The 27953-nt window shown below is 43.8% G+C and overlaps 1 protein-coding gene and 1 long non-coding RNA gene across 3 annotated transcripts in view; one reads left to right on the top strand and one right to left on the bottom strand.

Annotated features, from left to right (window-relative positions):
• LOC148678556 (uncharacterized) overlaps nt 1-17112 on the top strand; it is a 49382-nt gene extending 32270 nt beyond the window's left edge. The window contains exon 3 of the long non-coding RNA XR_015939342.1: nt 17022-17112. This is a non-coding gene — a long non-coding RNA (uncharacterized LOC148678556). The remainder of the gene's footprint in view (nt 1-17021) is intronic.
• The window catches only part of nckap1l (NCK associated protein 1 like), a 30375-nt gene extending 5840 nt beyond the window's left edge, over nt 1-24535 (bottom strand). Inside the window, exons 1-27 of one of the 2 annotated variants that reach the window (XM_088633974.1) lie at nt 24329-24535; nt 22036-22146; nt 20644-20736; nt 19786-19842; nt 19175-19317; nt 17720-17810; nt 17496-17633; nt 17078-17126; nt 16596-16752; nt 15926-15982; nt 15647-15743; nt 15054-15163; nt 14221-14353; nt 13458-13539; nt 13161-13219; nt 12780-12925; nt 11320-11452; nt 10217-10336; nt 9001-9140; nt 7771-7902; nt 6233-6451; nt 3759-3889; nt 2709-2806; nt 2108-2234; nt 1505-1587; nt 1050-1130; nt 749-842 (exon numbers count right to left, since the gene is read on the bottom strand). In XM_088633974.1, the coding sequence (XP_088490100.1) occupies nt 749-842; nt 1050-1130; nt 1505-1587; nt 2108-2234; nt 2709-2806; nt 3759-3889; nt 6233-6451; nt 7771-7902; nt 9001-9140; nt 10217-10336; nt 11320-11452; nt 12780-12925; nt 13161-13219; nt 13458-13539; nt 14221-14353; nt 15054-15163; nt 15647-15743; nt 15926-15982; nt 16596-16752; nt 17078-17126; nt 17496-17633; nt 17720-17810; nt 19175-19317; nt 19786-19842; nt 20644-20736; nt 22036-22146; nt 24329-24430 (2983 nt within the window). In that variant the 5' untranslated portion in view covers nt 24431-24535. The remainder of the gene's footprint in view (nt 1-748; nt 843-1049; nt 1131-1504; nt 1588-2107; nt 2235-2708; nt 2807-3758; nt 3890-6232; nt 6452-7770; nt 7903-9000; nt 9141-10216; nt 10337-11319; nt 11453-12779; nt 12926-13160; nt 13220-13457; nt 13540-14220; nt 14354-15053; nt 15164-15646; nt 15744-15925; nt 15983-16595; nt 16753-17077; nt 17127-17495; nt 17634-17719; nt 17811-19174; nt 19318-19785; nt 19843-20643; nt 20737-22035; nt 22147-24328) is intronic. The other variant, XM_088633975.1, reaches the window with a different exon arrangement.
• Nucleotides 24536-27953: the final 3418 nt, after the last annotated feature.

Here is a 27953-nt window from a genome sequence, read left to right as displayed (position 1 = left end):
CTTGCAGTCAGTGATAAAACACTGCTGAGTTCAAAGCATGAGAAAACAGTTAGCAGTTCTCTAGTGAGGGAGTACAAGTACAAGTACAAGGTCTTGGTTGAGATTAATTTCACAGAAATCTTTTGGGAATGACATGCCATCCTCAGTCACCTGAAAAATTTGTGGACCACAATTGGTTGGGTGACCATAAAAATCAGAAAGTAGTGGCTTCCAGTTGGCCCCCGTGCCTCTGATATGTGCTGCACCAGAGCGAGTAGGGAGTGAGAAAGTTTGGGGTTTGATTGATAAGCCTGGGGTCATCCTGAGTGTGAGTTTTCCTTGGGATAGATTTTTTTGGGTATGAGCGAGTGACTTTTGTATTCTGATGACAATAAGCAGAGAGAGACATTCAAGAAATATTGCTAGAGCTTGGAGACAGCTTGGGTTTTGTATTCTGACTTACATATGCTCTGCGTATATACAGTAAACCCCTTTTTTAAGTCATGGATATGATTGTGTGTCTGTTTTCTTTAGACCTGCCTATAAAAAGGGACCTGTTTTTCACAACTCCTGTGCTGTTTTACTGTAGGGGTCATTACAAATTAAAAGGGTAACTTTACTTAAAATTTCTACAAGAGGTTTTAACTTTACAATGTTTAAAACTTTAAAGTTAACACTTTAACAAGAGAAATTAGATAAATCCCTCAAATTGAGGACATAATCCAAGGAATTGCGCAGAAATGAAAAGACAGCTTTTTGGGCAGCTCACCTGTGCGCATGCTGGCCAGGGCGCTGACAAGAGCAGGATCGATGTCGCAGGGCACGCCTGAAGCAGTAGCCAGTTCAAACACACTGAGGGTCACCTGCGCCAGTGCAAACAGAGCGTCGCTGTTGGACATCTTAGATAGTCTTAAAAGTGGTGAAATGTGGTCTTACAACTTCTGTACAGCTGTGATTATTTGAACAAACGATGGGCGTCTGGAAAAGAGCCCAAAAAACACACTGCACTGGACACACTGAATGGCTTGAGGCCCATACCTCTGTGTCTTATGGCAGGACAAAAAAACTACCTTGATGTCAGTATCCGGAGAGACAAAATCCCTCAAGCACTCAATGGGACCCATTAGGAAGGGGCAGTGCTTGTGCATCACCTGAGGACAAACAGTACAGGTAATCAGATCAGGATGAAATACTCCTGGATACACTGAAATAATTTATGCATGAACTTGTAACTTGAATTAGTTGTTAAGAGGAGAAAAACTGATGACAGGATTGTGACAAAAAAGAGTCCAGTCTTGTTTCTTGAACCTGAACCTACATACTTAAAGGAACAAGTAAAGGTTAATTCCATGCTGAAGAGAGAAGAAAAGAAACACAAGTTTGTGTTTCCTTTCTTCTCTCTTCAGCATGGAATAAACCTTTACTTGTTCCTTTGCAGCCTGCGCATGCTGACGCAGCTTCCTACTTGAACTACATACTTAAAGGCTGTATCTGAGGCCTTGTGAAGTAGCTGATCCGAACTTACTTCTCTGAGGGATTCCTGGGTCATGGCCCGGAAGGACAGGATCACTCCAATGATGGTCATTCTCTTCAGGACATTGTCAGCAGCTGGGAAGTGGAGAGTGGGAGAGCACTCAGCCTGTGTCGTACTGAGCCAAGCCTATTACTTGAGCAAATCATATTGCAGGGTTGTCAAACATTGTCCCCTGTGGCTAAAATTGCAATTGGCATCTTTAGTCCACCATTTCTCTAACTGGCTTGATGTGTAATTCATTATGAATTAGCTAACTGGATAAAGGGTTGGCTATGCCTAAATCTGGTGTTTTGACTACCTGAACTGCAACAGGTTCTTTTGTAATGTAGCTGCATTTTTGATTAAGATGCAATGCCTTTCAGATCTTTGAATGGAGGCATAAATTCATTTTCTTGATTTGTCAGTGTTCTTGTTGCTGTTTACTGTATATACTGTAGTACTGTATATTTTCCTGAAAGTAAGAGTGATTCTTTTTCCAAAATATTCTGACTAGTTTTATTTATTTATGTTTCAGTAGCAGAATTTGAAATTAAAGGTGCCATGTGTGTATAGTGTTGAAAACTGTTCAGCTCGTTTTTCACCGATGTTGCTCACATGGCTTGTGTCTCGCCCCCCTCCCACTCATACCAGGCAGCCTCCTTTGAAGAGCAGCCATTTGTTCTGGTTTGTCGAAGCTGGATCTCATTTGTACTAAAATGTCCATGTTCTCAACCACAAGTTTCTGAAATAGAGTAAAAATATCAGTAGAATAAAGGAGTCATGCAAAACGTGAGTTTTGTTTTCAAACTGTAGAAGATAGAACCCATGTTTTATTTCTTCAAAATGCCAAAACTACTGTAAACTAATGTAATAGTCTTATTTTGAACCCAATAAAACTATAACCATGTTAACCTAGAAGGTTGGTGCACTTGTTGTATTTGAGGAAGATGGTAGATACTGTAAGTACTATACATGTAGCTCATTGGGGTTAAGCAGACAGAGTTTCACTGTAAAAAGAGCACGGCTTTAGAAAAAAAATGTATTCGCTGGCCCTGCATTTTTGAGGGTTAGCCAATACATTCTGTGTTTGCGTCAGGTGCTGCATTTCTCTGCATTTAACAGAATTAAATTGCTCACTGGCTGGCTGTAGGGACTGGGGCCCCCTGTGAGATGGTGTCTGTTGTGAGCAGAGAGGTTTATGGATATGGATCCCTACCTTTAGCTCACTGACTTGTGAGGTAATGTGCCACATCAGGTTCTCGCTTAGGAACTTCATCCCATAGGGGCCAATCAGCTCTGCCAGGGCTTGCATTTCTATCCAGAAGGCAAATAAAGAGGATGAATTCAACGCAGTGCTCTGTGTAAAGTCATGCATCAGGAGAGCGAGAGTCTGCTTGTGGGCTTCAGCCTGCACTGTGCGCTATGGATTCTATCTTCCTTGTAAAAAATACAAGTAAGATACCACAATTCAGTGTTGTAAGAATTCTGATTGCATGTATTTCACCTTGGATAAAGGCATCTGCAAAATACATTAAATGTTTTCTTTGCATTCTAGTTGATTGCATTATTTAGGCTGTGAAACCTTCACTGTCTTGTGACATTTATAGAATGCTTAGCAGTAGCGAATCCAAGAGAAGGCAGGGGGAGTTGAAGCTGGCTGTTCTCTGGTTTTGCCTCTGTAACACAGCGTGGTGTGGGGATCTGTCACGTGTGGTTTCCATGGATTTTCACCTGCATCCTGCTCATGCATTGTACTCATCCTGTACAACATGTATTGAAAGCGCATGATGATGCAGAAGAGCTTTGAGGACTTTATTTTCTTTAAATAAAAACAAGATGGGTTGAGGAAGGAATCCCAAAGAGGATGCTGCACTAGAAAACAAAATGTGCAGCTAAAGGATGGAATTCCCTAGAAATTGTATCATTTTGGGGTGTGACATTGGAGCAGGTAATCCTTCTTGTGTCAATGCAGACATGACATTAATTCTTGATTTAAATTTATTTTGTGCTTCACAAGGATTTGATCTTGCTTGACTTTGTGGCCCGTCCCTGTCTGGAGTGTTTAAATTCGCCCACAGCAAAAACAGGATATACTACCCTTTTGTAAATCAGCTTGGCCCGAGGCATTACTGAAACTAAACAAATGTAGACAGTATAAACAAACCGTGAGTGCCCTGGATCAGGCTGATGAATTCAGTGAAGCAAATGAAACTAAACGTGGCTGTAGTGAATGTGGGAGCTTTAAAAAGGGATCCCTTGCCCTCACCTGCAGTATCGGAGTACTGCTGGGCACTGAAACTCTGCTCGTTGTCATTGGGTTGGTTGATGAAACACCTCATGGTTGGAGAGTGGACGATCAGGGCGCTGCTGGCCTGGCGCAGGAGGCCCTCTAGGTACCTAGGTGATATAACGCAGGATATGTCAGTCAGCACCCCCCTCATTCCGTGTGACCTCTCACACCCTGCACTCTGTACCTCTTGTCCTGCTGCGACAGTAGCTACACTGTTTGCCGTGCATATACTGTACTGTAGCTAAGAATCTTTTTAAGGAGAGCAGGCGCCAGACATCCAGTAAACGAAATGTTTTACAGTACATCATCAGGGGGTGCTTATGCTGTTTAATTATAAAAAAGAGTCTGGGATTTTTCTTTGTTCATGACAAGCTTTCAGCTGCCCAGGACAATAACTTTCCAAATGCCAGGCCACAGCTATGCAGCAGGCTTGCATCCTTCCGACTGCTGTCTGACTTTTATGGAGAGGCTAGTTTGTGCCCAAGCCAGTTCCACATTGGTTTGAGATGGGAACATCAGGTTATTACAGAATGGTGCGAGAATTAATTTTCTGACAGTGCATCAGTATAAGCTCGACATGGCCTTTACTGTTTGCAGGAGAGATGCACCCGTCTAGAGAAAATGGAATAATCTGCCTTTCATAGAAGGGCGTTTTATTTGGGCAGTAGGTTAGCCTTGTCTGCCATACCAGTCCTATATAGCTATACCAGTCCTCACTATCTAGGCATGTTATTGAAGCAAAAGCAATATTTAGTAAATAGAAGTGTGTCAACACCTTTCTAAACCTAGTATCCCCTCTGCAATTCTGTCTCCTTCAGTTCCTCTTCAAAACTGGGTTATTATATATCTGGAACAGACAGGTTCTGTATTTGGTTATAAAATACTGAACTTAACTGCAGTGTTTTGCCCTCACAGCCAGTCTCCTTTTGATAATTACTGGTAAGAGACAGGCTCATTTTTAACCAGCAGCTCAGCAGCTGTTACATTTTATTTCTTAAATGCACTATTCAAGTCAAAATGAGTATCCTAGTGACAAATTATCAAACGTTAATTAACTAGAACATCAGCATCCTATGAAAACACTTTGGCAGCAGCAAATTATGATCTCCTCTGTAGTCAGGGTTTTGAAAGCTTTTTGCAATTGTCCAGCCTGCTGTGCTTTTTATTCTTACTACTTTTACTAAAAATTCTTACTACTATTATTTCTGCACAAGCAGTAAACAGGAAGGTCGCCGACTGATGTACTCGCTTGTGGCTTGGGCCCGGGAGAGGCTCATCTGTTTCAGTTTCCTGCATGGCATCATATTACTTCTGCAGGAATGAAACGTGGTGTGCATACAAATGGTACCAGACGCCAACATTACGGATGCCTACCAGAGGATGTGTGCAAGTCATTAGTTATGAGTTGATCTGTTGCTCTCTGGTGTGCACTGTTGTCAACAGCAAGGCGTTCCTCATGGCTCCATTTGTGTGCAAGTAAAATCCCACTGTTCCATGGTGAACCATATAACGATGAAATATAAAAATTGTGTTGCAGTTCCCCTTTAAAGAGGTGAGTGAGATGGTTGTGAATGAGCCATTCCCAACTTTGTTGTGACACCTGGTACAGAGCCGACTGTTATAATAACAGTAAACTTGGAGATTACGTCTCATTTTCCATCCGGGGATCCCAAAACACTAAACACTTACACAGTAAACGCAAGAATCAAGGAGTGAAACTGAACAGCAACACAAACAAATGTGCGAAGTGCTGCAGATAAAATTTGGCTCAGAGACAAAAGTTACAACAGCTCTTCAGTATGCTTTTAAATGCAGATAATAGTTGAACTCTTTCTGATCTGTTTCTGCAGCACATTGTATGGCATACATATGGAGTCTGTGGCAATTATATTCTGGTTAATAAAGAAAGACAAGGTAAGGTAAATTGTGGTAATTCCCAGAGTCCCAGCTGTTCTAAGGCAGGATAGTCCAGCAACAGTCCTGCAGGGCCAGTGTGTCCACAGTTTGTCTAGAGAAGCAGCAACTAAACAATTGGGAGAAACTATAAGGGTCACCCACTCAATCCAATAGCAACCTGAGCTGGAATGAGAACCTAGATATGCTCCACCAAGTCCCTAAGATCAGAGCTGGTCCACCTGGTTGTGGACTAAGGTGCTGTCACAGAGCGAGCAGTGCTGGAATCTAAGAGAGTTCTGCTATAGTAAAAACCCTGTTTTAGAAAAACAAAGTTGAATATACAGTACTGCGATTGTCAAGTCATCCTAAAATACAACCTATTTGTTAGGTTACAGCGTTGATTCCTTCAGTATTAAGTGTTTATGCTTAAGGTCTGCTTCTGTGCTTAAGCTATCTCATTTCTCTGCAGCTGGGCTCTGTGTGAGCAGCCACAGTCCACTGGGGCCATGGAGAGTGAGCTAAAGCATCTGGAGGGGAGAAGCTGTGTTAGGTACCAGTTGGTGTAGAGCGTGGTGATGGTCTGCTCCCCCTGGCTGTCCAGCGGCTGTGTCTGCTGCAGCAGGACACTCCTCAGCAGCCGCGTCACGTCCACGCGGATGTAGCGGGACAGGGTGTGCAGGGTGGTCATGTAGGCCCTGATGCCGGCCAGCAGGTCCGAGGGCCGGGCGATCTCCTGCGTCACCTGGTTGTAGTTGGCCATCTGTATGATGGTCCTAAAACGGCATGGAGTCTCTTCAGCTTCACAGTCCAGCATCCATTTTTAAACACTTGGCACAGTTTCATTTCGAGGTCAAAAGCAGGTGATTTATTTGAAGTAGCTCAAGAGATCATTTTGAAATGAAAACACTAGCACCCCTCAGCTGTTAAAAACCTCAGCTGGCCATTCCTGACTTAATCAGCCAACTAACTTGCTGTAGTATATTGATCAAAACTCAGGTATCTCACATCATATGGTTTAAAGTGTGCAGGGTGCTCTTATAAGACTGCTGGAATGTGTCCCACTTGTTAATATACAATAGCTCCTTTTCGTGGTATGAACCTTAATGGTTTGTAAAGTCTGTGGCATTGGAGAAGTTCCATCCTACATGTTTTATAGATGACTTTAATCAATAATTAAAGAGCACATTCATTATGGAATAATTATTTGGTTTAATTAAGTATTTGAGAGCCCATGTACTGTAGCTATCCAGCAACAGGTTTGGAGACCCACTGTAGCAGTAACTGTAGGGTACTGTACTGATCAAGCTTGAGCTTCAGAAATGTATTTAAAAATATAGTTTGCATTAAGGCTTACTAATCTCACTGCTAAGTCCTCGCAAAAGGACTAATCTCAGTAATCATGAAAGTGTTTCTAGAATACATATGTACTCTAGTTAGGACGTTAAGGAAGTCTTCAAAAAGTTTCTTATTATCCAATCTGCATCCTTAAGAGAGAAACCTATAACTTGTCAAGAAATGGTTAAGAGCAAGCAAGAGAATTGACGTGTCTTCACGTGTCAGCTTAATGAGGAGAAGCCTGCAGAGAGGGTGTGGACACTCCTGCCCAAACACCCTCAATCCCCTCACTCAGAATTTCCACAGTCTGCACAGTAGCGAAGAGATGATATATCTGTTTGTAGTTCTGTACAGGTCTCTGTGTGCTCACAAGTACGGTTTTACTTTACAGCCCTCGAAATGCAAAGACGAATTAAAAAGGCACATAACCCCAAGCACTAGCTGGTGACTGAGGTGCAGCAGACTGTTAGGCGATCCAGTCCGTCAGTGTGTTTCAAATCGACATCCTGCACTATCTGGAGTTGGACTGTGCCTCTGATCTGCTGCTGTTGCACATTGGGCTTTCCAGCATGGTCTGTGTGAAGGTGAAGGTATTCATGCATATTATTAGGTCCTTTTCTTAAGCGTCCAGTAAAAACTTCTACTGACTTTGTCCAAAAGAAAAAGTATAGAGGTGAGATTTCAGGATAGTAAGTAGCGCGGGAGCTGGGATGCAGGACGGATGGACAGGGAGGGAAGAGGGAGGAGGAGATCGTACTTTGCCAGGCGAGCCTCCAGCTGGGAGAGGAGGAACTCGGCAGGGATGAGGATGTGCTCCCACACCTTGAAGTGGTTGTAGAGGCTGAAGGAGAAGCACAGCTCCGTCAGGGCCAGGTGCAGCTTGTCCATGCTGAGAGAGAGAGAGAGAGAGAGAGCACTGTCTTTTACCATTCGTCTCCGTCACTTCATCTGCTTAGATTTTTGCACTTCATTCTTAGCACCCCGGCCATCAGTAGTGGCTTCAGAGTTATTCAGCACTCACTGAGCTGTAACTGAAAGTAAGTTTCGCATAGTAATCCAGGTGGCCACGCAGCGTTTATTATTGTATATACTGTATAGAATATCAGTCAGTTGCTGGTATTTTTAAGTGAATGATGTTCAGATGTATTCCTGGGTCCCGCACTATTTTGTAAACTTTCTTCATTGCACATGAAAGTATTTTTAATATTAGAATATAAAATGATTACAGGAAGAGGATGCACTTCCTGCAGCCTTCACCATGAGGGCCACTTGACCACTGGTCCTCGCAGTATCTCTCCAGCTCCTCCAGGGGGTGTGACCTCCCCTTGTGATCTGTTTCATTCAAAGCATGAGGCTGCTACAGTGAATCAGGAGCACTGATGTGCTCTTTGTGCACGCTTTGTATCTACTGTAAAGTGTGCTAAAATATCCTGATAAACTTTTTATTCTCTTTTCTACCTTGGACAACAGCACCTGAAGATGCAAACCAACCCTAAACTGAACAAATCCATGAAATAATTTTTCAACATATTTACTGGAAATAAGGGAAATATTATAGAAATACATATTTTTGCTGCCATGCTGCTATTGCACTTAGTACTCTTTATCATACATTTTGTCGCAATTAATAAGTAAATGTTGAAAAACCTTGATATACCTTGATAACCCTCATTTTCTCCGCTTGGTCGACTTTAATTGCAATTCATGAAAAGTCAAGCCTCTAGTCTGGAAATTTCAGATACAGGCAGTTCGCTGAACCAAAGGGAATACGGAAATTGAAGCTGAAAACAGAAAATTCATTGCCGCTGCAATGGCAGGGATGGCACTGGGGGCGGGGGGTGGATTTCACTGTCCATTAAACAGACCAGACGAAGCATGGATGCCGCCTGTGTGCCCCGGCTCAGCGTGAGCCGCCAGTGCCCTGCCGCTAGCGGTCTGTGTGGGGGGGGGGAGCAGCGGCAGCAGGGCCTCGATCCCGGGTCCTTACGTGGTGACAATGGCGCGGTCCTTCCTCTGGCTCTCAGCCCCCGGCTTCTCGCTCTGCACCTCGGCCTTCTTGGGGCCCGCTTTCTTCTGCTTCTTGTTGCGGGCCTTGCTGATGGTGTGCGCGCAGTGTTTGGGCAGGAGCTGGGCAGAAGTGCAGAAACGGGGGACACGGTCAGCAGAATTGCGAAAAGGGGTGAAAAATATGTCGGACCAAATCTCTTTTATTAATGGCTCAGTGATTATTCATGATTATTAGCTCCTAATTCATTGGATTGTCCAACCCCGGTGCCTGCGTCTTTTCTAGACCTTGCAAAGCAGCAGATGCTAAAGGTGTGGGAGTAGTCGGTGCCTCAGCCTCAGTCAGTAATGAGCTGATTTAGGTCATTAGGAGATGACTTGGAGGGGAACGTGCAGTCCTCCGGGACTGGAGGCGGACCACCGTGCCACACGTGGTCAAGGAGCAGAGCTTACCTGGGAAGAATCCCAGAGGACCCTTTCTCTCTCCAGGATGAGGGCTGGCCACCCTCGTAAACATTTACGTAAACATTTACGTGATTATTTGTGTCATAGAGGTTTTTGAAAGCACAGTCTTTCTCACCTCGTACAGCTTGACTGTACTTTGCTAGTGCTAGGGGAATAAATGCAGTTAACCTGTTAAATGACTACTCACTCTGTTGTTTGCAGCACATTGTGCTGTCACCCCAGAGGGTATTTATTGAAACAGGATTTTTGCCAGCATGGTTTCTTCTTTGTGGTAGAACATTTAAATAAATAGAAGCAACTACTGTATGTTTCTGAAGCTCTTGTTTTACACCCTACAGCCCTGCGGAGGGATCATGTCAGTTCTCAGGAGCCCGTTGTTGCTTGTGCTGGCAAAGGACTCGCAACCGTGCCTCAGAAGCACTCCTTCAGAGGGATGGTATTGTCTTTTCCGTTAGAGAGTGAGAAAAGATGTAAGGAAATGCTGCATCATTACCAGGGTTTTGCAGTGATTTTCTTCAATGAGTTCTCTACTTAGCTGATGAACTCTCTTAACCCTTGGGATAGTTGCTTATAGGACCAAATGTGTGTTAAAACTATACATCTTTTACCTACCGTACAAGTTTAAAGCTGGTAACTTTTTTTTATTCCAGGCGTGGTTGAGAGTGGACATGAACAAAGGTTGATTGAGGTGCTCAGTCTCCCCACCCACCCACCTCGATCTCCCTTGGCTGTACCTTGTCACTAAGGTTGCACTGCTCAGCGCAGATCTCCATGACAATGTTGCAGGTCTGCTTAGAGATCTCCTCCAGGAGCGTCATGCAGAACTTCAGGCTTTTGCTCTCCAACGTGGAGGTCTGCATGGGAAGAGAGGGTGAGGAAAACAGAGAATCCAGTATTCCCCTTGTGCTGTGCACTCTATTGATTTCACCAAGTAGAATTACAATACACACTCATTCCTGCTTTCTTAACCCTATTCAGGAGCTCCAGGACCAACTGGCTCCAGTGATTTAGATGTTTGATAATTTTGTGTATTGTGGCCTGGGTCTAAGATTTCATGCAGTCATCATCGATCCAGTCACCAACACTGCCTCTTGAGAAATTACACTCTTGGTCTCCAGGCCAGACTTTGCTGCATTACTTGAGTTTTATTATTTAGGATTTATGACTGGAAACATGTTTCAGGTGAATCACAAGAACCTCGATAATGGTTTTTGGGAGGTTTGAAGTTTGGAAGGTTTGAGTTCAAAGTTGTGTTGACTGTTTTAGCTGTTATTTGTATTTTCTTGTTAGACCTGAATATGAGAAGACATTTGCTTGAAGAAAATGTCTGACATGTTACCTACCTTAAAATTTTGTAATTTACTTTATCAGGAGTATAATTTCCTATGCTGTGTACTTCCAGAAACACATTATATATTTAAAAAATACAGTAGCATTTTAAAGAAAAAATTCCAAAACACACAGTAGAAATCGTGTGAAGGTGAATTTATCCACTGCAGCCCTTCGGTTTTCTTATTCATTTCAGTTGGTCAGTTATGGCATCAAGTTCTGAATTGAACTAAAGATTTGCCAAAAATGACAACTTAAATGAAAGCCTTAAAACTTTAAAATTCATATTGACATGGGGTTATCCTTGCTAAATATGTTGAAACGAAGGGATGGAAAGAAGCGAAAAGGTTCCGGGAATGTAACGAGAACCAGAATGCGAACCAAAGACGAGGGAAGTGCATCTTGGGGAAAACCTATTGAAAGTACTGGGGTTCGAGGCCCCTGGTATAAAGGGTCAGTTCCAAGATGGGCGGCCTCACTGGTTTAGCTGGCGTGCTGGTGTACTGACCTCCTCTGGACACATGGCGTGCGAACACTGGCTGAAGTGGGCGCAGGTCAGAGGGAAGGCGATCAGGTAGCGCTGCATTTGCACCTCCTCGATGCTCTGGGCGAACAACTTCTCGAACACGCGCGGGTAGAAGCTGTGCAGGAGCGACAAGGCAGCAGGCCATCAGCTTCCAACAATCCTTAACACGTCGGGCATCTCGCATTACCCCAGCTTGCACTGTCCACCTGTCTTTCATACTGGGGGTGTATGACAATCGCTCATGTGGTTAGTAATGCTATAAACCTATTTTTTGTTAAAGGGATCCCGGAAGCCTAGCCTCTCAGATTATAATTATAATAAACTTTAGATAATGCCTTTAAAGGTTACTTAAAGTGCTTTACAGAATGACGCCAACAAAAAAAATGCACAAGGTATACACAATGAGAGGAGACAGTAGATGGGTGTACTGAATATGGTAGGAGAAAAGGGGGTTTATAACAGAACCAGTTAAGTAAAGGTTCTTCTAAAGAAGAAGGTCTCAGATGAGTATTTTTCAAAAGGCTACAGTAGATCTTGGGCTGTTCTTCATGTTCCAGAGCTTTTGATGTTGAGCGATTTAAGTGTGAGAGCAGTTGGGAATACTGACAGGTCTTTTATTCACTTGCCTGAGGGAGAGAGCACCTGACACGAAGGAGGAGGCCATCGGAAAGCCCCCTAGCTGGAATGAGGGAGGGTGCGAGTAAGTTTTGCAGGGTACTAATGAGATCAATTTTATATTTATTGCACTATTCAAACCAAATACTGGGAACAGGTATGTGTATGTGTTATGTACAATACACGTGTGTGTGGTAGAGTATGTGTCAGTTTGGCAGTGCAAAATGGCTATTGCTCTGGTTTGTGTTGAGATGACAATTTGGAAAATTCTCATTTGCAAAAATGAGTCATTTAGAACATTAGACTTTTATATTTGTTGCATTCTAGCCTCACAATGATATTTAAAAAGTAAGGTCCTTCCTTTCCCAGGGAAGAAAGGGATTTAACTATCAATGTGTCTTTCTAACATTTGTTAGAATTGTCATTGCCTACTGAATGTGTGTGCTTAGCTTACAAATGTATAAGCATTTTTACCAGCTGTAACTATGATTACTGTAACTGTGTGTATTCTGCTCTGTACAGATTATAGGAATAGATACTCTCTAAAGTTGACTGCTTGTCTTAGTTTTCAAGGGAAACTTTTTTGTGGTTTTCAAGGGAACGTTCAGAAGATAGTCAAGAAGTGGTAGGAAGTAAAATTTGTTTATGTCTCCAAAAAGGGGAAATCTGGTATGTCGGAAATCATTGTGCACTTGTGAACCTTCATTTTGGCAGCCTTAGTGAGCTGTTGCTGAAGAATGGTGTGTTAAAACTCCAGAATTACTGTACAGCCTGTCTCTAGGAAAGTGAACTAAGTTGTTTTTTAAGAGCGAGGATGAGGCACTGACCAGAGGTTTGAGAGGTCAGAGGTCTCCTGGCAGAGGCCTTCTATGTTGTCCATCATCATGGTGTGGAAGACGATCATGTTCATCAGCCTGGCCAAGTCTGGCCACTCTCTGATGCTCAGGGGAGCCTTGGACACACTGGTGTATGCCTGTATAAAACATGTTATAAGCATCAGAAAGTGTTTTCTGGCTCACGTCAGCAAGCATGTAAAATTACCACTGAAAACAAGATCAATACGCTGCAAACCTCATGCACATTTTTTTTGCTACTCAAAGACTAAGATGTCACAAGGTCATGCATGTAATATTGTTTGTGGTAAGCAGGCATTTTATTTATCCATATTAATAGTAAAACTTTTTGTTGTGTAAAACCATTGTTATTACCTGGAGTCTTAACCAGTCCAGTCTCATCCCTTGGAAGTCAAATTCCTCACCCTCTTCCACTGCAATGAGATCAGGAAGTTGGAATAACAGAGGCAGGTTTAACCATCAGGGGGTCACAGAGCACACGGCTCCGGTGCTTTCTGGACTTCATGATGTTCCAAAATGAAGAAAAGTGACATTTCCTGCTTTTAATCTATATTTTCTAAAAAATCATAATGGACCTTTTCTTAGATAATGAACGTCTTGTGAGACAGGGCAGAGTGACAGGTGCAAAAGGCACAAAGAGCATGTGCAAACCTTGTTTTACGGTCATGGCGGACAGACTGGACACGAAGGAGGTCATCAGGATGGACTCCTCCTCAGGACAGACAGACAGGTTCTGCAAAGGGGACAGGCTCTTAAATGACATTTTGATTCCTGGATTTAGAACTGGACTCTACAGTAGATGTGGAATTGGCAAAGGGACTAGGGGAATTTTTCTCTCCCCAGGACAATGAAAATTTGTGCTTGACTTTAACCACTGACTCCCAGTTTTATCTTCTTACTATTTTTCAAAAGAGACATTTGCTTGTCTGTAAACCAGGCAACTATTTAATCTTCATCCTGTCTTTTGCTTTGAAGTTCACTTAAATTATCCGGTTCACATGTAACCTCTGACATTGTTTTATCTAAAAAGCACGTCTCATACCGCCTCTTTCTTCAGACTACAGTACTATTATTGTCTCTCCTTGGTACACAGATAGGATTGATTTCCTGTATTTTCCCATTGTGCTTAAATCCATAAGTAGTACAGCTAGACTTGCATTGGTCAGCATACTATGGGGTTGTCTTGGTAATTCTGGTCCTGGTACAAAAGCTTTAGAAGGTGGGTGACATTTTTCCCGTAGATGGAAAAAATTGAGAGTTTGGGGGTGCTTGTAATGCAACAGGGCTCTGTACAGTACATGTGCCTTGTGCTCTGGGAAGAGGAACGAGGGCTGTTTTTGTTCGGGTGACTCTAGTGTACCTGGCAAGGATAGTTCTGTATGTCTGGCATGTTGGAAGGCCCTCAGGACTCTACCTGCATGGTGTCGTTGAGTGCCAGGGCATCGAACTGCGACAGGTACTGCAGATGGTAGCGCTGCAGCACGCGGGTGTGCAGACGGAGCATGGAACGCATCTTGTCGATGTAGAACAGCAGCTCTGCCATCTGCCTGTAACCGAGAGGTCACACAGCCGGTTTAGCACGAGTTCACCCACTCTGCTTTCTCACTGCCCTGTCTAAGAGTCTAGGGCGGTCCAGTGTCTGAAAAAGAGATGGGCTTCTTAACCCCTGTTCTAGTCTCTGGAAATTTCTTGGATCACAAGTGGTCCATTTAGCATGGGAAGAATGCTGCAGAGCACACATTCCATACTGAGGATTTGTTCATTTATTTTCTTGTGCTTGTTTGTTCCGGGACATTGGGGATCAACAGGCCTGAATGGGTTTATCTGTAATCTGGTGTCCCATCCTTTGTAATCTGAGCTGCCTTGTCTTTTGCATTTTTTTTTTATATTAAGCAGAGGACATTATAGTGTGCATTGGCACCTCAACAACTGTGTTCCAGAAATGAAATGCTGATCCATCACTGCTCAGTATTGAATGGTGGGTTCACTGTATATCATGGACTATTACACAACAAAACGTTTGTCTTCCTGGGATTTGTATTAAGAAGTGGCATAGTTTAGAAAATCCATTATCTGCCGAGGGCTGGAACAGTTCACAACATTGTAGGTCTTGTTTATTTGTTTGGCTGTGCTTTGATGTGGTAATGGAGACTGAGGGAGGCAGAGTGCACCAGATTGTGAAGTGACCGGGACAGAGAGAGTGAGAGTGATTGGCAGGGGAAGGCAGTAGGGCTGTGTTTCACTCACGGATCCACGTAGTCTTCTGGGGTCTTGGTCTTGGGAACATTTTCAGCATGCCGAACAAGCCAGAGTACTTCATCACGGGAGAAGGACAGAGCCATGAACACAAACAGGGCCTAGAAAGAAGGGGGTGGAGGGGGAGCATCTGTCCCATCAGTGAGAGGGCTCTTGTCATCTTCGGTGACAGCACTTTCTTTAAACCGTATTGTTAAAGGATTGTCAATTCCATACTGCAATTTACATTTCCCCTTCTAATGCGGGTTACACTTGACAATAATTACTACGGTACCAGCCTGAACTTGGATTTGATTAATAAAAGAGGAACATATTACTTCCAAAACTGAGGCTGGAAACAGAGAGAGAGAGAAAAGCACCAGTTATAGAAATAGTGGCTTTTCAAGTGCCCTGGCCCCTTATTGTGCATCACAGCACAGTACAGTACAGCATCACATGTATATTAATGATTCTACTGGCTTTTGCAAGCAAGCTACGGGCTTGTCCAGTCCAGAATGGAGCTCCAGCTTGTTGTACTCCAGTGGAACCATATGACATCATCGATGAATCACACTGTGTAACCTCTAACAGCGTCAAGCAGTCACCTTGGGTCCGAGGAGCCCGGGTTCATCCTCCAGGATGTTGGTGAGCTCCTTCACAGCGTTCCTCAAGAAGTTCCTGCGTTCACGGTGCATAGCCCCACTGCAGACAGGCACACAGAGTACGGGGTTTCATGGGAAAAAAGAAAAATTAAGCCTTGTGGCATAATTTAATATTCTTTAGTAAAAACACATGAAAAGCTACGAATCCAGGTACTGTATGAATTCAAGGACCTGGCTAGTTCTTGCTAGGCATCTAGAGAAACTAAACTCTCCAAGTCTCACCTCGTTGTTATGGCTTGTTCCCTGCTTTCTTTAATATCGGTGATACGTTTGCCATATCTGTAATGGAGCAAAAAACGACAATTAGAAAATGTTATCTTTCCTGCTGTGTACTGATCCATGTTCGTATGTGGCCCTCTAGTGGCAGACAATGTTATTGTATTAAATTTGATTCCATCCGGTTTCTAACCACTTTGCGGAGGCCCCGGAGACTGTCTCGCCAAGCAGTAGGCACAAGGTGGAGTCCATCCTGGCGCCACCCTAAATTGGAAGTTTTTGTTCTTTTCCCGCACTTGATTAGATAATCACATGTGATTACAAAGAGGTTATAATTCAGAAGAGAAAATGTTTAATCTTTGTTTTTCCAACAACATTTTAGAAGAAGCCATTTCAGGCACCCCCTTTTAGTTTTCTGTTTAACATGACACAGGGCACAGAAAGAAAGTGTCCTAAGGTGACACTTAACTTCTCGTATGTGCAATGAACAGAATTGATCGATTCAGACTAGAGTGACGTGATTCCCCTCAGGGGCTGGAGCCACTGGGGTGAAGTATAACAGCAGTCTGTGCAAACAGGGATTTGAACCCACAACCTGTCAGTCACGAGCCCACAGAGTTTCCTACAATGCTGCCCTTCCCCGTTTAAACATAGTGAGCCGTGGTATTTCCTGTACCCCTTAAGTGTGTCGAAGAAGTCTTCCGTGGCCTTGTGGAAGTGGAGCACCTCGTCACGGATCAGGGTGATGCACAGCCCGCTGCGCAGGGCCATTTTCCACAGGTCCTGGGAGGGCGGGTTTGTGTTGAGGCTGCTGTGGCAGAGCAGGAAGCCCACTGCAGGAGAGAGAGGGCAGCTCAGGACAGTGTCCACAGCTCTTATAACATCAAATGGTCATAGATTGACTCTTTACAGATACAAAGACAAGTACGGATTCCAAGGCTTATTGGAGTCTTTTAATCTCTTCAGACCATTTAAATTTAAATGTGATTGTTCTAGCTCTTATTTCTAGAAACCCAAATTTATTTTTGTCATGCTGCCTGCTTGTGTTGGGCATTTTGGTGACTACATTGCTCTTTTCAACTTTGACCCTTCATCTGCTCAGTTTACAGCACCGTTCCCCAAACGAGCATGTCCCTGTTCCACACAGCTGGGACTTACAGATGATCCAGCGCTCCATCACTTCTATAGACAGGTACTCGCATGGTATCTGGGGGGGAAAGGACACTTCTTTCAGTTCTCTTTCTTTACAAATGCATAATAGCTGAGGTGGTTGGGATGCATGGAATAGTGTGAACACACTGCACTGTGTTGTTCAGGAAAAAAGGATGCCTAGTGGTGGAAGAGAGGAGTGAGGCTCATTGTGAGACACAAGATTCGATTGGTTATTCCTTGGCCATGCAGAAACCATTCTATAGTCTTCAAAGTGTGGATGGCTGCAGCAAATACCAACATAATCAGCAAGTGGTTTCCAGGAAATGGCTTTTCTTGGTCCCGTAACACTGATTTGCTCCCATCCCAGGAGATCACAGCATCTGCGATGTGGTTACTGGCGTCTCAGCCGGCCCTGCTGACTCACCGTGTCGCAGCTGGCAGGGCTCAGCATGGCGGCCGGCGCGGAGAGCAGGCTGAGCAGCTGGGCGCTCCGCCACTGTTCGGCCGGGAGGTTCCGGCGTGGGTACACCAGCCGGAGGGACAGCAGGGCCTCTGTCACCGACTGTGGAGGGGAGGACAGGAGGACAGTAACATCAGCTCTGGCTCTGGCAGAAACGGAGATTCCAGATCAAAGGTAGGTCATCTCACCTTGGTGTGTGGCCCGAACTCCTCCGTCAGCTTCTTCCAAGGATGATCATACTCCAGGAGCATCTGCCCAAGACGAGGATATGCTGGATCGCTGCAGCACAAAACAGAGCATTGGGTTTGAGAGGGAAAAGTTGCGCTTGAAAATGGTTTAGCAGTCAAAGAGGTTTGAGAATAACCAAAGAGGTCTAGAAATGTGCTGAGCAACCCTTTTGAGGTTCTCTGACCCTGGGGAAAGTCAGTAATTCAAGCACGGTATTATCTGCTCATCCACAGCATTTCTTAGGCTTATGCTGTAGACAAGATGATATCTTTTCAAGCCATGATTTGTGCTACAAGAGGTCATCTTTCCTGCTGCTCCTAAATAAACCAGTCCCTGCATTTTTCATGTTCCTCTTATCGTGTCTTAGCAAGAGGGGTCCCAAACAGCAGGACATCACGTTGCATGGTGTTGCTATGCTGCATGCTGTTCTTTCTCACACATCAGCTTCTTAGTTATGCATACAAAAGTGTATCAAGTACAGTATGCCATCACCCAGGTGTTTGTTTTCTAACCTATAATAATCATTAAAAGTCTTTTCATGAAAAAAATGTAAAATAAAAATTGTAGGTGTTGTGGCTGTACACAGCCTTTACAGTAGCACAGAGGATTTGCCACCTGCTTCAATCAACCCAATCACAATCGGAGAGAGGCGTTTGTGAGCAATCTTCTCTGAACCATATCGAAGCTTGGAGCATTGCAGACATTTACAAACCTGCCGTTTGTAAGTAGGGCGCTAAATTAAGAGAAGTCATCGAACAGTATATGAAAACCTTCTTGTATTAGAGATTGAAACCCTACTGTTAAATTCCAGATTTAAAAGATGGATTTAAAAGTTTTTGGCATCAGAATAGGGCAGCGCAGTGTTTTGGATTGCTGCCTCACAGCACTGGGACCGTGAGTTTCATTCCAGACCTGTGGCGATCTGTATGGAGTTTATATGTTTTTCCAATGTTCCTGTGGGTTTCCTATGGGTGCTCCAGTTTGCTCCCACAATCCAAAGGCATACTGGTAAGTTAATTGGCTTCAGGGAGAATTGGCACTGGTGTGAATTTGTGTGTGTGTCTGTGTCTGTGTATGCCCTGTGATAGACGGGCATCCTGCCCAGGGTGTACCCTGCCTTAAGCCCATAGCTTATAGATAGGTTCCCCTGCAATTGGAAGAAGCAGTCAGAAAATCAGTGGATGGAAGGCATCAGAGTAATACACCTAGTATTTATACTGTACACACACGATTAGTATTTTATATACAGTACACACAACTCGCAGTGTACAAAAGAAGTCCTATGACACTGCTGGGAAGAATGTCTTCAGTAATGAGCTAATTCTGGAATTAAATGGTAATTGATAGCAAATGCCCCTTTAAGGATGGAAGTGCTGCCTCCCCTCCCTCCATGTTTTGGGTTGTGTGACGCCCACCTGGTTCCATTGGACATCTCGTGTGCACAGTTGTACATCCCCACCAGCACTTTCTTCTCATCAATGCGGGAGAGCATGAGAATGACAGAGGTATAGGTCACAATCAGGTCCAGGTAGTTCTTCGTGAAGTCGAAGTTCACTGACTGGAGTTGACGAGAGGGAAGAGAGGAAGAATTGCATTTATTTTTTCCTTTTCATTCTGCAATTTAAAATAGTAGAGAAATGTTGCAATGTACAGTACAGGGCCCTAGCATGTTAAGAGTAGCACTTCCATATTTGCTTAAACATTTTTAAGCATGAGCGTTTGTGCTAGGTCCTGCATGAGGCATGCCACAAAGCCAGGTTTCTGGACGCTGTGCTTTTGTCTGCTCAGTATTGCTTGGTTTTGCCTCACTTTAGGTTTATGGCACATGATGGAAGCTCCGAATAAGAAAATAGTGTGCAATTCATAAATCATATACAATTTTATGTAACTGAATTCAGAAGAAATATGAATTTGCTGACTAGCCTAGCTCCCAAAAACTAGCTACAGTACATCACACCCTGCATATGTCATTTGATGTTCAGTGTCCATTACTTTGGAACAGAATTGTCTTGGCTCCAGTACTCACAATGTCAAAGAAACACTGGCATGCGTCTATGGTGTTCAGGAGTTCATAAACATGATCCTAAAAGACATAAAGCAATCACATGTTAAATTATCTCTTCCTGGGAGGTTTAGGACAGAGCAGAATATGAAATAAATAGCACAGTCCCAGCCTAGAGTAAATGGTGTTAATCAAGTGGCAAAATGCTTTTCATATGGGAATGAGTTGCATGTAAAATTCATTTTGAATGTACTAAAGACGTCCATCAAAATGGAAACAAATGGCATGTCTCTGTAGTTTACTGATTTATTTGGAAAAATCCGAGCTTTAAGAATTTTTTAACCCTTGTTCAGTGGCAGAGTAACAATTGGTACAGCCCTCATGGTTGAGTTAGTTCCCTCCCGAGTGGAAAAGCAACGAAAGCCCCTGGAGCTCTCCCTCTCTAAGCCCCCCCACCCACCCCTACCCCAAATCCACAATATCCAGTACTGTATGTATGTTTAAATTTAGATTTTAACCTCATTTCTTGGCTGTACTTTATCTTTAGTCATCTTCATGGTGGACTTTAACACAGTCCTGCTCCTGGAGGGCTGGTGTGTCTACAGGTTTCTAGGCCTGTCGGGTTCTTGATGGCATGAATCAGCTCATTATTGTCTTAACTAAGCCAATCTACCAGCTTCTCCCAGCTCTTCCAGTGTTAGAGCTTGAAATACGCCTGGAAAACTTGCAGACACACTGGGAGCAGGATATAGGAACCCTGATTTATATAGTCTGAGACTGAGCTTCCGCATTTTGGCTCTATCATCCCTTAGTCCCAATGGCTCTGCATGAGCAGAACATTAGGACACAATTCATACAGCCCAAAGGATGGGAAAATCTTACCCTGAACTCCATCACATCAAGGAAGGACTGATAATAACTGGTCAGGACTCTCAGGACTTCGGATTTTTCCTTTTGGATATTGCTCAGGTGTTGCTGTAGTCAGTAATAAAAAAAAGAAACAGGAATCTCATTTTGTTAAGTTAATGCAGGTGTAGCCAGTTCCAGTCCCCAAAAACCACTGCGTATTTCGGACTGTTAATCCTTCGAATTACTGATGTTTACGATACTCAGTAGGTCTTTAGTGTGGGAGGTTTGGCAGTAGGTACAGTAGTTAATTGATCCTGGGATCTCATTCTGCTGTTTCTTTTAAGAAATTAATGGATATCTCCTTCAACAACATGACTGGGTAGCTTGTTCCTTATTCCCACAACCCGTTTTATGAAGAATTGCCTCCTCTTCTCTTCTTAAATGCAGTGCAATGCACTTTCCATTTGTCCCTCTGGTTCGTGTTTCACTGTTGAAATCCGATGGGTTGTCTTTGTCATTGCCTTTGAATACTTAGAAATTCTCAGGTCCCCTCGTAAACTTTTCTGTTCAAGACTAAAATTTCCTGTTAGTACCGCCATGTGTTTCTGTTGGTCACAAGAAGATAACACCCATATGAATTATTTCCCCTGAGAATTTACTACAAATGGACCTCTTGTCCATTCTCCCGATGGGCACTCCAGCCTGGACCTTCACACTTCAGCATCAGTACCCCAGAAGCTCCCCACTGTCTTGTTGAGGTGTCACTACCTGTTCTCCAAGATTGTGACCTCAGATGACAAGACACAGGTCACGTATTTAGACCAGCTTCAAACCTACTGATAACAGTTATACTCTTTATAAATGAAGTTCATTAATTCCTTTCTGAGTTTTTCTTTATTGATTTTTTTCCAGGCTTGCATTCTATGAGTTAAATCATCTGTGCTCAATCGAAGTCATAACTAATGAAGTGCTTTAACATTTACAAGTCTGTCGTGGTTAGTCACGGATGATCAGATCATCAAAATGGTGCCAAAAATAACGAATTCATATACATTGTCTAAAAACACGCATGCATAAATATTAGTTTTCTTATGATGCTCAGTATAATGATGTGGCTCTGTAGTTATCTTCAGCTGAGTCAGTTAAGCTGTTAAGGAAAGAAAGTTTGCTGTCGTTTTGATTTAGGGTTCACGCCACATCTGTTCCAGGCTGGAGCCAGACTGTAAAGAGTTTGCAGAATTCCAGCACTTGTGGGTGTGTACCAGAGCGACACTAATGAAATGCTTTTGGTATATTCCATCGTGTGAAAGCTTGGTTAAAGACTGGTGTTGCTGGTGGTCGAGGTTAGGTCATTCTTGTGTCTTAATGAGCTGAAAACTAAAGACGGGGATAGAAATTAAATCTGCTTCAGGTCCCAGAACTTACACTGTTTCCTCTGAAATCAATGGAGGGAAACTTCTTGTTGATGTATTTGATGGCTGGTTCCATGCTCTTCTCCATGAGGCAGGGGGGCTTGAGCCTGGGGTCCGAGCAGGTCTGGGGGAAAAAGAGGAGCAAGTTTAAAGCAGGAATCCGTCGAATTGATTGCGCGCAGAGTGTCTGCGGGCATGAGCGTGCTCAGGGGTGCAGTGTTGAGTGACTGATAGCCTTGCCTTGAGAGTTACAAGTTACAGCAGCATGCAAAGTACAGTACATTTATATAGTCTTTTGAGACGAGAGTGGACCGCAAGGCTCTTGGTGAAAATGAAAAGGCCGACGCACAGCTTGTGTTGAGGATTCATCATGGGTAAGAATATAGCCTTTCTTCTCATTTAATTTAAAAGGAAAATCCTGGATTCATCAGCCACCATTGTTTTCAATAACATTGTTGGAATTGTCTGATGTAGTAAACCCTGTGGAGCAGACCTAGAGCCAGAGTTGTACAGTACTAGAAAACCTGCTCAGGCCAAACTGCCAAGCTGTTAGGGGCTTTTTATTTCAATACTGGTACTAGTAAAAATGTGATCCAAAGCAGTTTAAAATAGGAGTGACATGGTCTCTGATTCTATTTCTCTGGACTAAGTGTAATAACCTAGCCATGGGCCTGTGCCTTGTTTTCTAAGAAGTGTTGACATCCCCTGTGTTAAATGGGATAGAGTTCAATGAGAGAGCTGTAGGCTCTGATCACACCTGATTTCAGAGCAGTTTAGTTTGAAACTGTTCACAGATCTTGGTTATCTAATCCAAAGAAATAATTGACAACATATGGAGTTTGTTACTGAAGATTATTGTTGTTTTTCAGTATTTGAAAAAGACTATGAGAAGCATGCCAGTGAGAATGAACATGATTAACTCTGGAATGCATGCCAGTTTGGAGGCTAAACTATAATTCCTAAAGAAAGTACTAAATATGCATTGTGAACCAAGCAAAGCTCTAGCTCAGTCTTACTGTCTTCCTCTTTGCATGTTTTAGTTGTAATACCCAAGGCCTAAACTTTAGTGCGCTTTAGGACACTAAAGGCCTGCATGCACACACAAGTTGTTACCCACAGAACACTCAGTGCATAAATGAGCACAGCTATTTCAGCCTTCTAGCTCAGCGTACTTCTTCAGGAGTCATGAGCAGAGCGATCATGGCTAAGTGCAGTGCTGTTTGTAACTGCAGAGCTGGGCATGGTGAGTTTTCAACAGCACAGCTGTTCAGGTACAGCTGCACCTGCTCCTCCAACCCCAACTTATAAACGTGCATTTTATGCCACTTTCGCAAGGAATAGCTTGACTTCTCATTTTTGCCGTTGTTTGCAAACAGAGCTTCTGCTTCCTGCTTCTACTTCCTCTTTCTGCACTGGGTGGATTTTCTGCTGCGCGATTGCACTCCGCACCATCAGCAGGGTGGGAGAGTGCAGAAGCAAGTCTAGACACTAATGATCTACTGCTGCAAAATGCCCAAACGCAGCAACGCTGAAGTTTTCAGCAGGGAAGAAAGTTGACTGTTGCTTGTTCGATTGACCAAAAGAGTGTTGTGTCCTGATGTTTCTTTATGAAAAGCCACGGTACAGGATGTAAGGAAAGCAGTACAATGAGCTGTGAAACTGTGAGATAAGACGGCATCCCTTTTTTTACACTGAGGCGGCATTGATCCGCTGAACTTACACCTTAGCGCTTAACGCCGAAAGAAATAGAAGCTTTGAAAAACATAGGAACCGCGCTGGACCTGTTCCGACTGAAAAGTAAATCTTGCCAAGACAACCCTGTCGGACCTATATGGATCGGGGTGAAGAGTTGTCTCTGCCTCTGTCAGTTCGCTGTACTGCGGCCCTCACGTCCCCCCCTTCAGCCAAAGGCTCCCTTCTCTTTCCTCCACAGTCTCCTCGCCTTCCCTTTTTCAAAGCACATCTCATTGTTCTGAAAGCACAGGCCCTTTCTCTGACCTGATTGTGTATCATTTAACAATTGGCTCAGACACAGCGGATGACAAGGGAACACTGTGGAAGCGAATCTCAGGATATGGTGGCTGTTTTCGTTTAGAAGCCTTTCAGCAAGCAGCAGCAGCACAGTGGTGCAGTTTGCCTTTTGACCGAGGCCCTGTATGCAACCTGCAAACTGAAGGTTATCAATTCACACTGACTTAATCAATTAGCAACAGGTGTTCCTAAGTTATTAAACATCACTCAAGGCTCCCATTGCCCCTGGCCCCTCGCCCCCCACCAGTACAGGGCAGAGTGATCTCTTCCCTCACCTTTTTGATGTAGTACATTCGGACCAGCACCCCCCTCCCCCTCTCGTTGAGGATGGTCAGCTTCTCGGCCAGTTTGAGTTGGTAGCTCATGGTCCTGGACATGGTCTGTCAGTCCCCGGGGGTTCAGCTTTATACCCTTTATCAGCGTTGATCAGTCCTCCCACCGGTCACCACAAAGACTGTGCAAACTCATTCCACCCAAATTAGGAATGGGAGGAGACCCACCTTCAGTCAAGTTCTAAGTTTACATTTCATTGGATGAGCCTTGGTACGGTTGCTGTTACCGCTTTTCTGGTTGGCCGAGCTCCTCTACCCCTTCTCTGGATCCTATTGGCCAGCAGGGTAAGAAGACGAGACGAAAACCACGGAAACGGTGTTGCTGGCGTCATAGCTTCCTGTGGGCTAGAGCACGCTCACACAACCTTCTCTGTGCAGAACTGACAGGAGGGTTTGGGTGAGAGACTGGTTTAGTGTTTAAGAAGCCTTAATCAGCTTTGCTGGTGCAACTAACTTGTAGCCATTTTGCCCTGAAGTGCAGGTTGGTGTGGTTTGATTTTTTTTAAGACCCTGCATCAGCTAAACAGAGCCACTGGCATTGTCAGATCTGCCATCCCTGGAGTGCATCAGTGAGCCGTTATTTGCCAAAAGCAGACAACTCTGCAGCAAGACACCTAAGTTACAAAACAATGACATGGCATCGGATTATTCAATTGCAATTACTCAAGAAAAGTTACAACTGCAAGGTGCCCTTCTGCCCCATCTTGCTTCTGAGGTTGCTGGTAGTTCATCGATTCAAGGGTCTTGCACAAATCGTTTCTTGAAGGATATCAGGCTATGAGCTTCAAAGGTATGGCTGGGAGCTTTGATGTAGGCTGCTACAACACTTTGCCTAAAGACTGAGTGCTGCATTTATTCCAATATAATCCTTGTTTTGGGTGTAGGTCCTTAGGGCTGGTTATCCCCAGTTACAGGCTTTTAAATACTTGTGTCCAGTCTCCTTTTTTTTCGAGACTAAAAGGTGAACTTCTCCTAACCTATCTGCAAAAGAGATTTCTTGAAGACCAGAAATTAAAGCCTTGATACAGAGATTTGGGGCTACAATTGTGCAAAATCCAGTATGGAGGCAATACTGCTACATCGCTGTTCAGAGCCACTAGATGTCACTATTGATCAACTTTTCTAAAACGTAAAAATCACTGCTGTTTTTTCTCGAGTCATAGTCTGTATCTGATTTACACCAGCCACTCTATAGAACAAATCCAGATTGTCCTAGAGCCAAATTTACTCTCAATCACACTCCTCAGTCCTACTTGAGAGTCATAGATAGTTCAGCATTTGATCAAAAACTTTTTCTTCATATCAGACGAGGATTTTAAACACAGAACGTTTGTTCATTAATATCTACATTCCTTAAAGTTCTGCCTCTTTGTATAGCTTTTGGAAGCAAACTCATATTTATGTCCCAGGACAGTAGTGTATTTTTCTCACTCTCGTCAATATATCTCTGTCTTTTACTTGCTTATTTAGACAGGGTATTAGATGCATTTTGTTATACCCATTTAAATCATTTTTTTAATATATCTTCTGAAAGCCATCTCAAAGCACTTAACAGTTTCATTTTGTTCACATTCAACTTTATAAAACACATCACGCTCAGTCTGTTTTAACAGATGGGCAGAGATCACCTGTTCAAGGTGGCCTTGGTATAGTTTGTTCAAACTTTGATCACGATGTTCTCCAAACCAACAGAAATGTATTAAGTGCAGAAATAAACCATAGTGTGAACATATTACTAACCAAAGCACCCCTTCCTGTTAACTTTTTGTTTGTTTAATTTCTCCAGGCTGGCTGACAAATCTTTGTGGCACCATCTCTTTGTTTTGCATGGGAAAGGATGAAATGGTGATTTTCCCCCCTCTTGCTCTGATACAACAACTGCAGCCTGCAGATATTGCCTCTCTGCAGTGATACTAAGTGTAGCGTTTGGTGTGCAGTACTGCGTGCCTGTACACACCGCACCCAGCAGTCTGGGGCGGATTAACGAACAGGCTGGCATAGATTGTAGCCTAGGAGTCCAGATTGATCAGGGGCCCCTGATTGGCCAGAACTATTATTTTTTATTTTTGTAACGGACCTGTGGGCCCCCATTGGTCCATAAAAACATTGAATAATTTATGAATCGATGATTGGTTCGATGCAATGGGTTCGAAGTTCAAATTTATTTCTAGTCTGCTGGATCATCATCCAGTCAGCCTGAGCCAGACCCCAACCCCGAGTTTATGGCTTACGTTGCAGCCAGTGCTACCACGGCCGCGGTTGATAGGTTAGCTGTGGCCAGCTCTAGCCTGGGCGCAGACCGCATCTATGCTGATCACGATGACGAGCCAGCTTGTAGATTGGCTGTGTCTCAGATTTAAGGTGTTAAGCCTCCCAGGAGGGCAGAGACTGTGGTTTTTCTTAGCCACTGGGGATGAGGTGGGGCCAGAGTGCTAACAAGTTATTAATTACAGGGCAGGGGGTCCGCTGTAGTTGCAGGCTGTCTCCCAAGAGCAGAAGGGCATGTGGAAGCCAAATCTCTGTGCTGACGGATTAGCACCGCGATAGACTTCCGGACCCTCGTTCCAGTTCTCGCACTTGGGGATTAGGGGGAGAATAAAGGAGGAAAACGGGCAGAGCTAAATCTCGGTTAATTGCCAGGTCAATCACATAGCAACAGAGGCGAAAGAGTGAGGAACAGAGGAGCGGGGGGGTGGCGTCACAGACACTGCTGGAATCCAGATGTGTGATGGCCTTTTCAGGTTTAGGGAACTAAGGAATTTAATCTTTAATTTGCACAGTTCACGGGAGAGCCTGTAAACCATACTTTCATGTATGGGACACTTGAATTTGTCACCTTTTGGCGGATCCGTCCATTTGTCTTTTCCTTGCAGGAGCTGTTTGATGAGTATGAAGCTCTGACGGTGCTTTCCCTCCCATCGTCCTGCTCTGCCGCAGTGTACTGTAGGCTGTACTGTACCCTGATCTCTGTCGACGTCGACAGATGTGAAACTGGATCATGGCTCAGCAGCTCCTGCCTCCAGTGCTACAGAGCCCATCTTCCCTGTCTGTCCCTCAGTTAGAGGTCTGCCGTCCTCTGCTGTTTGTCTGGAGGAAACCGGGTCCTGAGACTCAGCTTCAGTGTTGTACTCTGGTGCCCAAACGGCCCAGAGACTGTTCCGTGTTTAAATGTTTTTGAGACAAGGCGTGGTTTGTCTTGCCCTCATGTACGCCCGCTGATAAGAGCCATAATGAGTCTATGGCATCTACAGCAGTCGGCTGTAAAGGGTCAGTAGTTGTAGAGTAAATGTACCCCCTGTAAATTGTGGGTCAGTAATTTTCACTTGAGGCTTCACATAACTACTAGTACAGCAAAGGTTTATGGGGGTTTCGCTGATTAGTCACATTCCTAAAAAATTGAAAAATAAGAATCACAGTCTATTTACTTTTAATTTTTTTTAAGTTGTGACTTGAAGTGTTAAGTGACATCCTGTGACGGATTGATTCCCACGTACCTAAAAAGTTTTTGTACCTCTCCGATTTCCACACGTGTGTGCTTTACTGCTATTCTTTGTGGATTGGCTCCTCC

The sequence above is a fragment of the Lepisosteus platostomus genome, chromosome 1 (genome assembly GCF_059453375.1).
Source record: "Lepisosteus platostomus isolate fLepPlt1 chromosome 1, fLepPlt1.hap1, whole genome shotgun sequence".
Taxonomy (NCBI): domain Eukaryota; kingdom Metazoa; phylum Chordata; class Actinopteri; order Semionotiformes; family Lepisosteidae; genus Lepisosteus; species Lepisosteus platostomus.
Note: the sequence above shows the minus strand (reverse complement) of the source record. Positions and strands in the feature narration are given on the sequence as shown.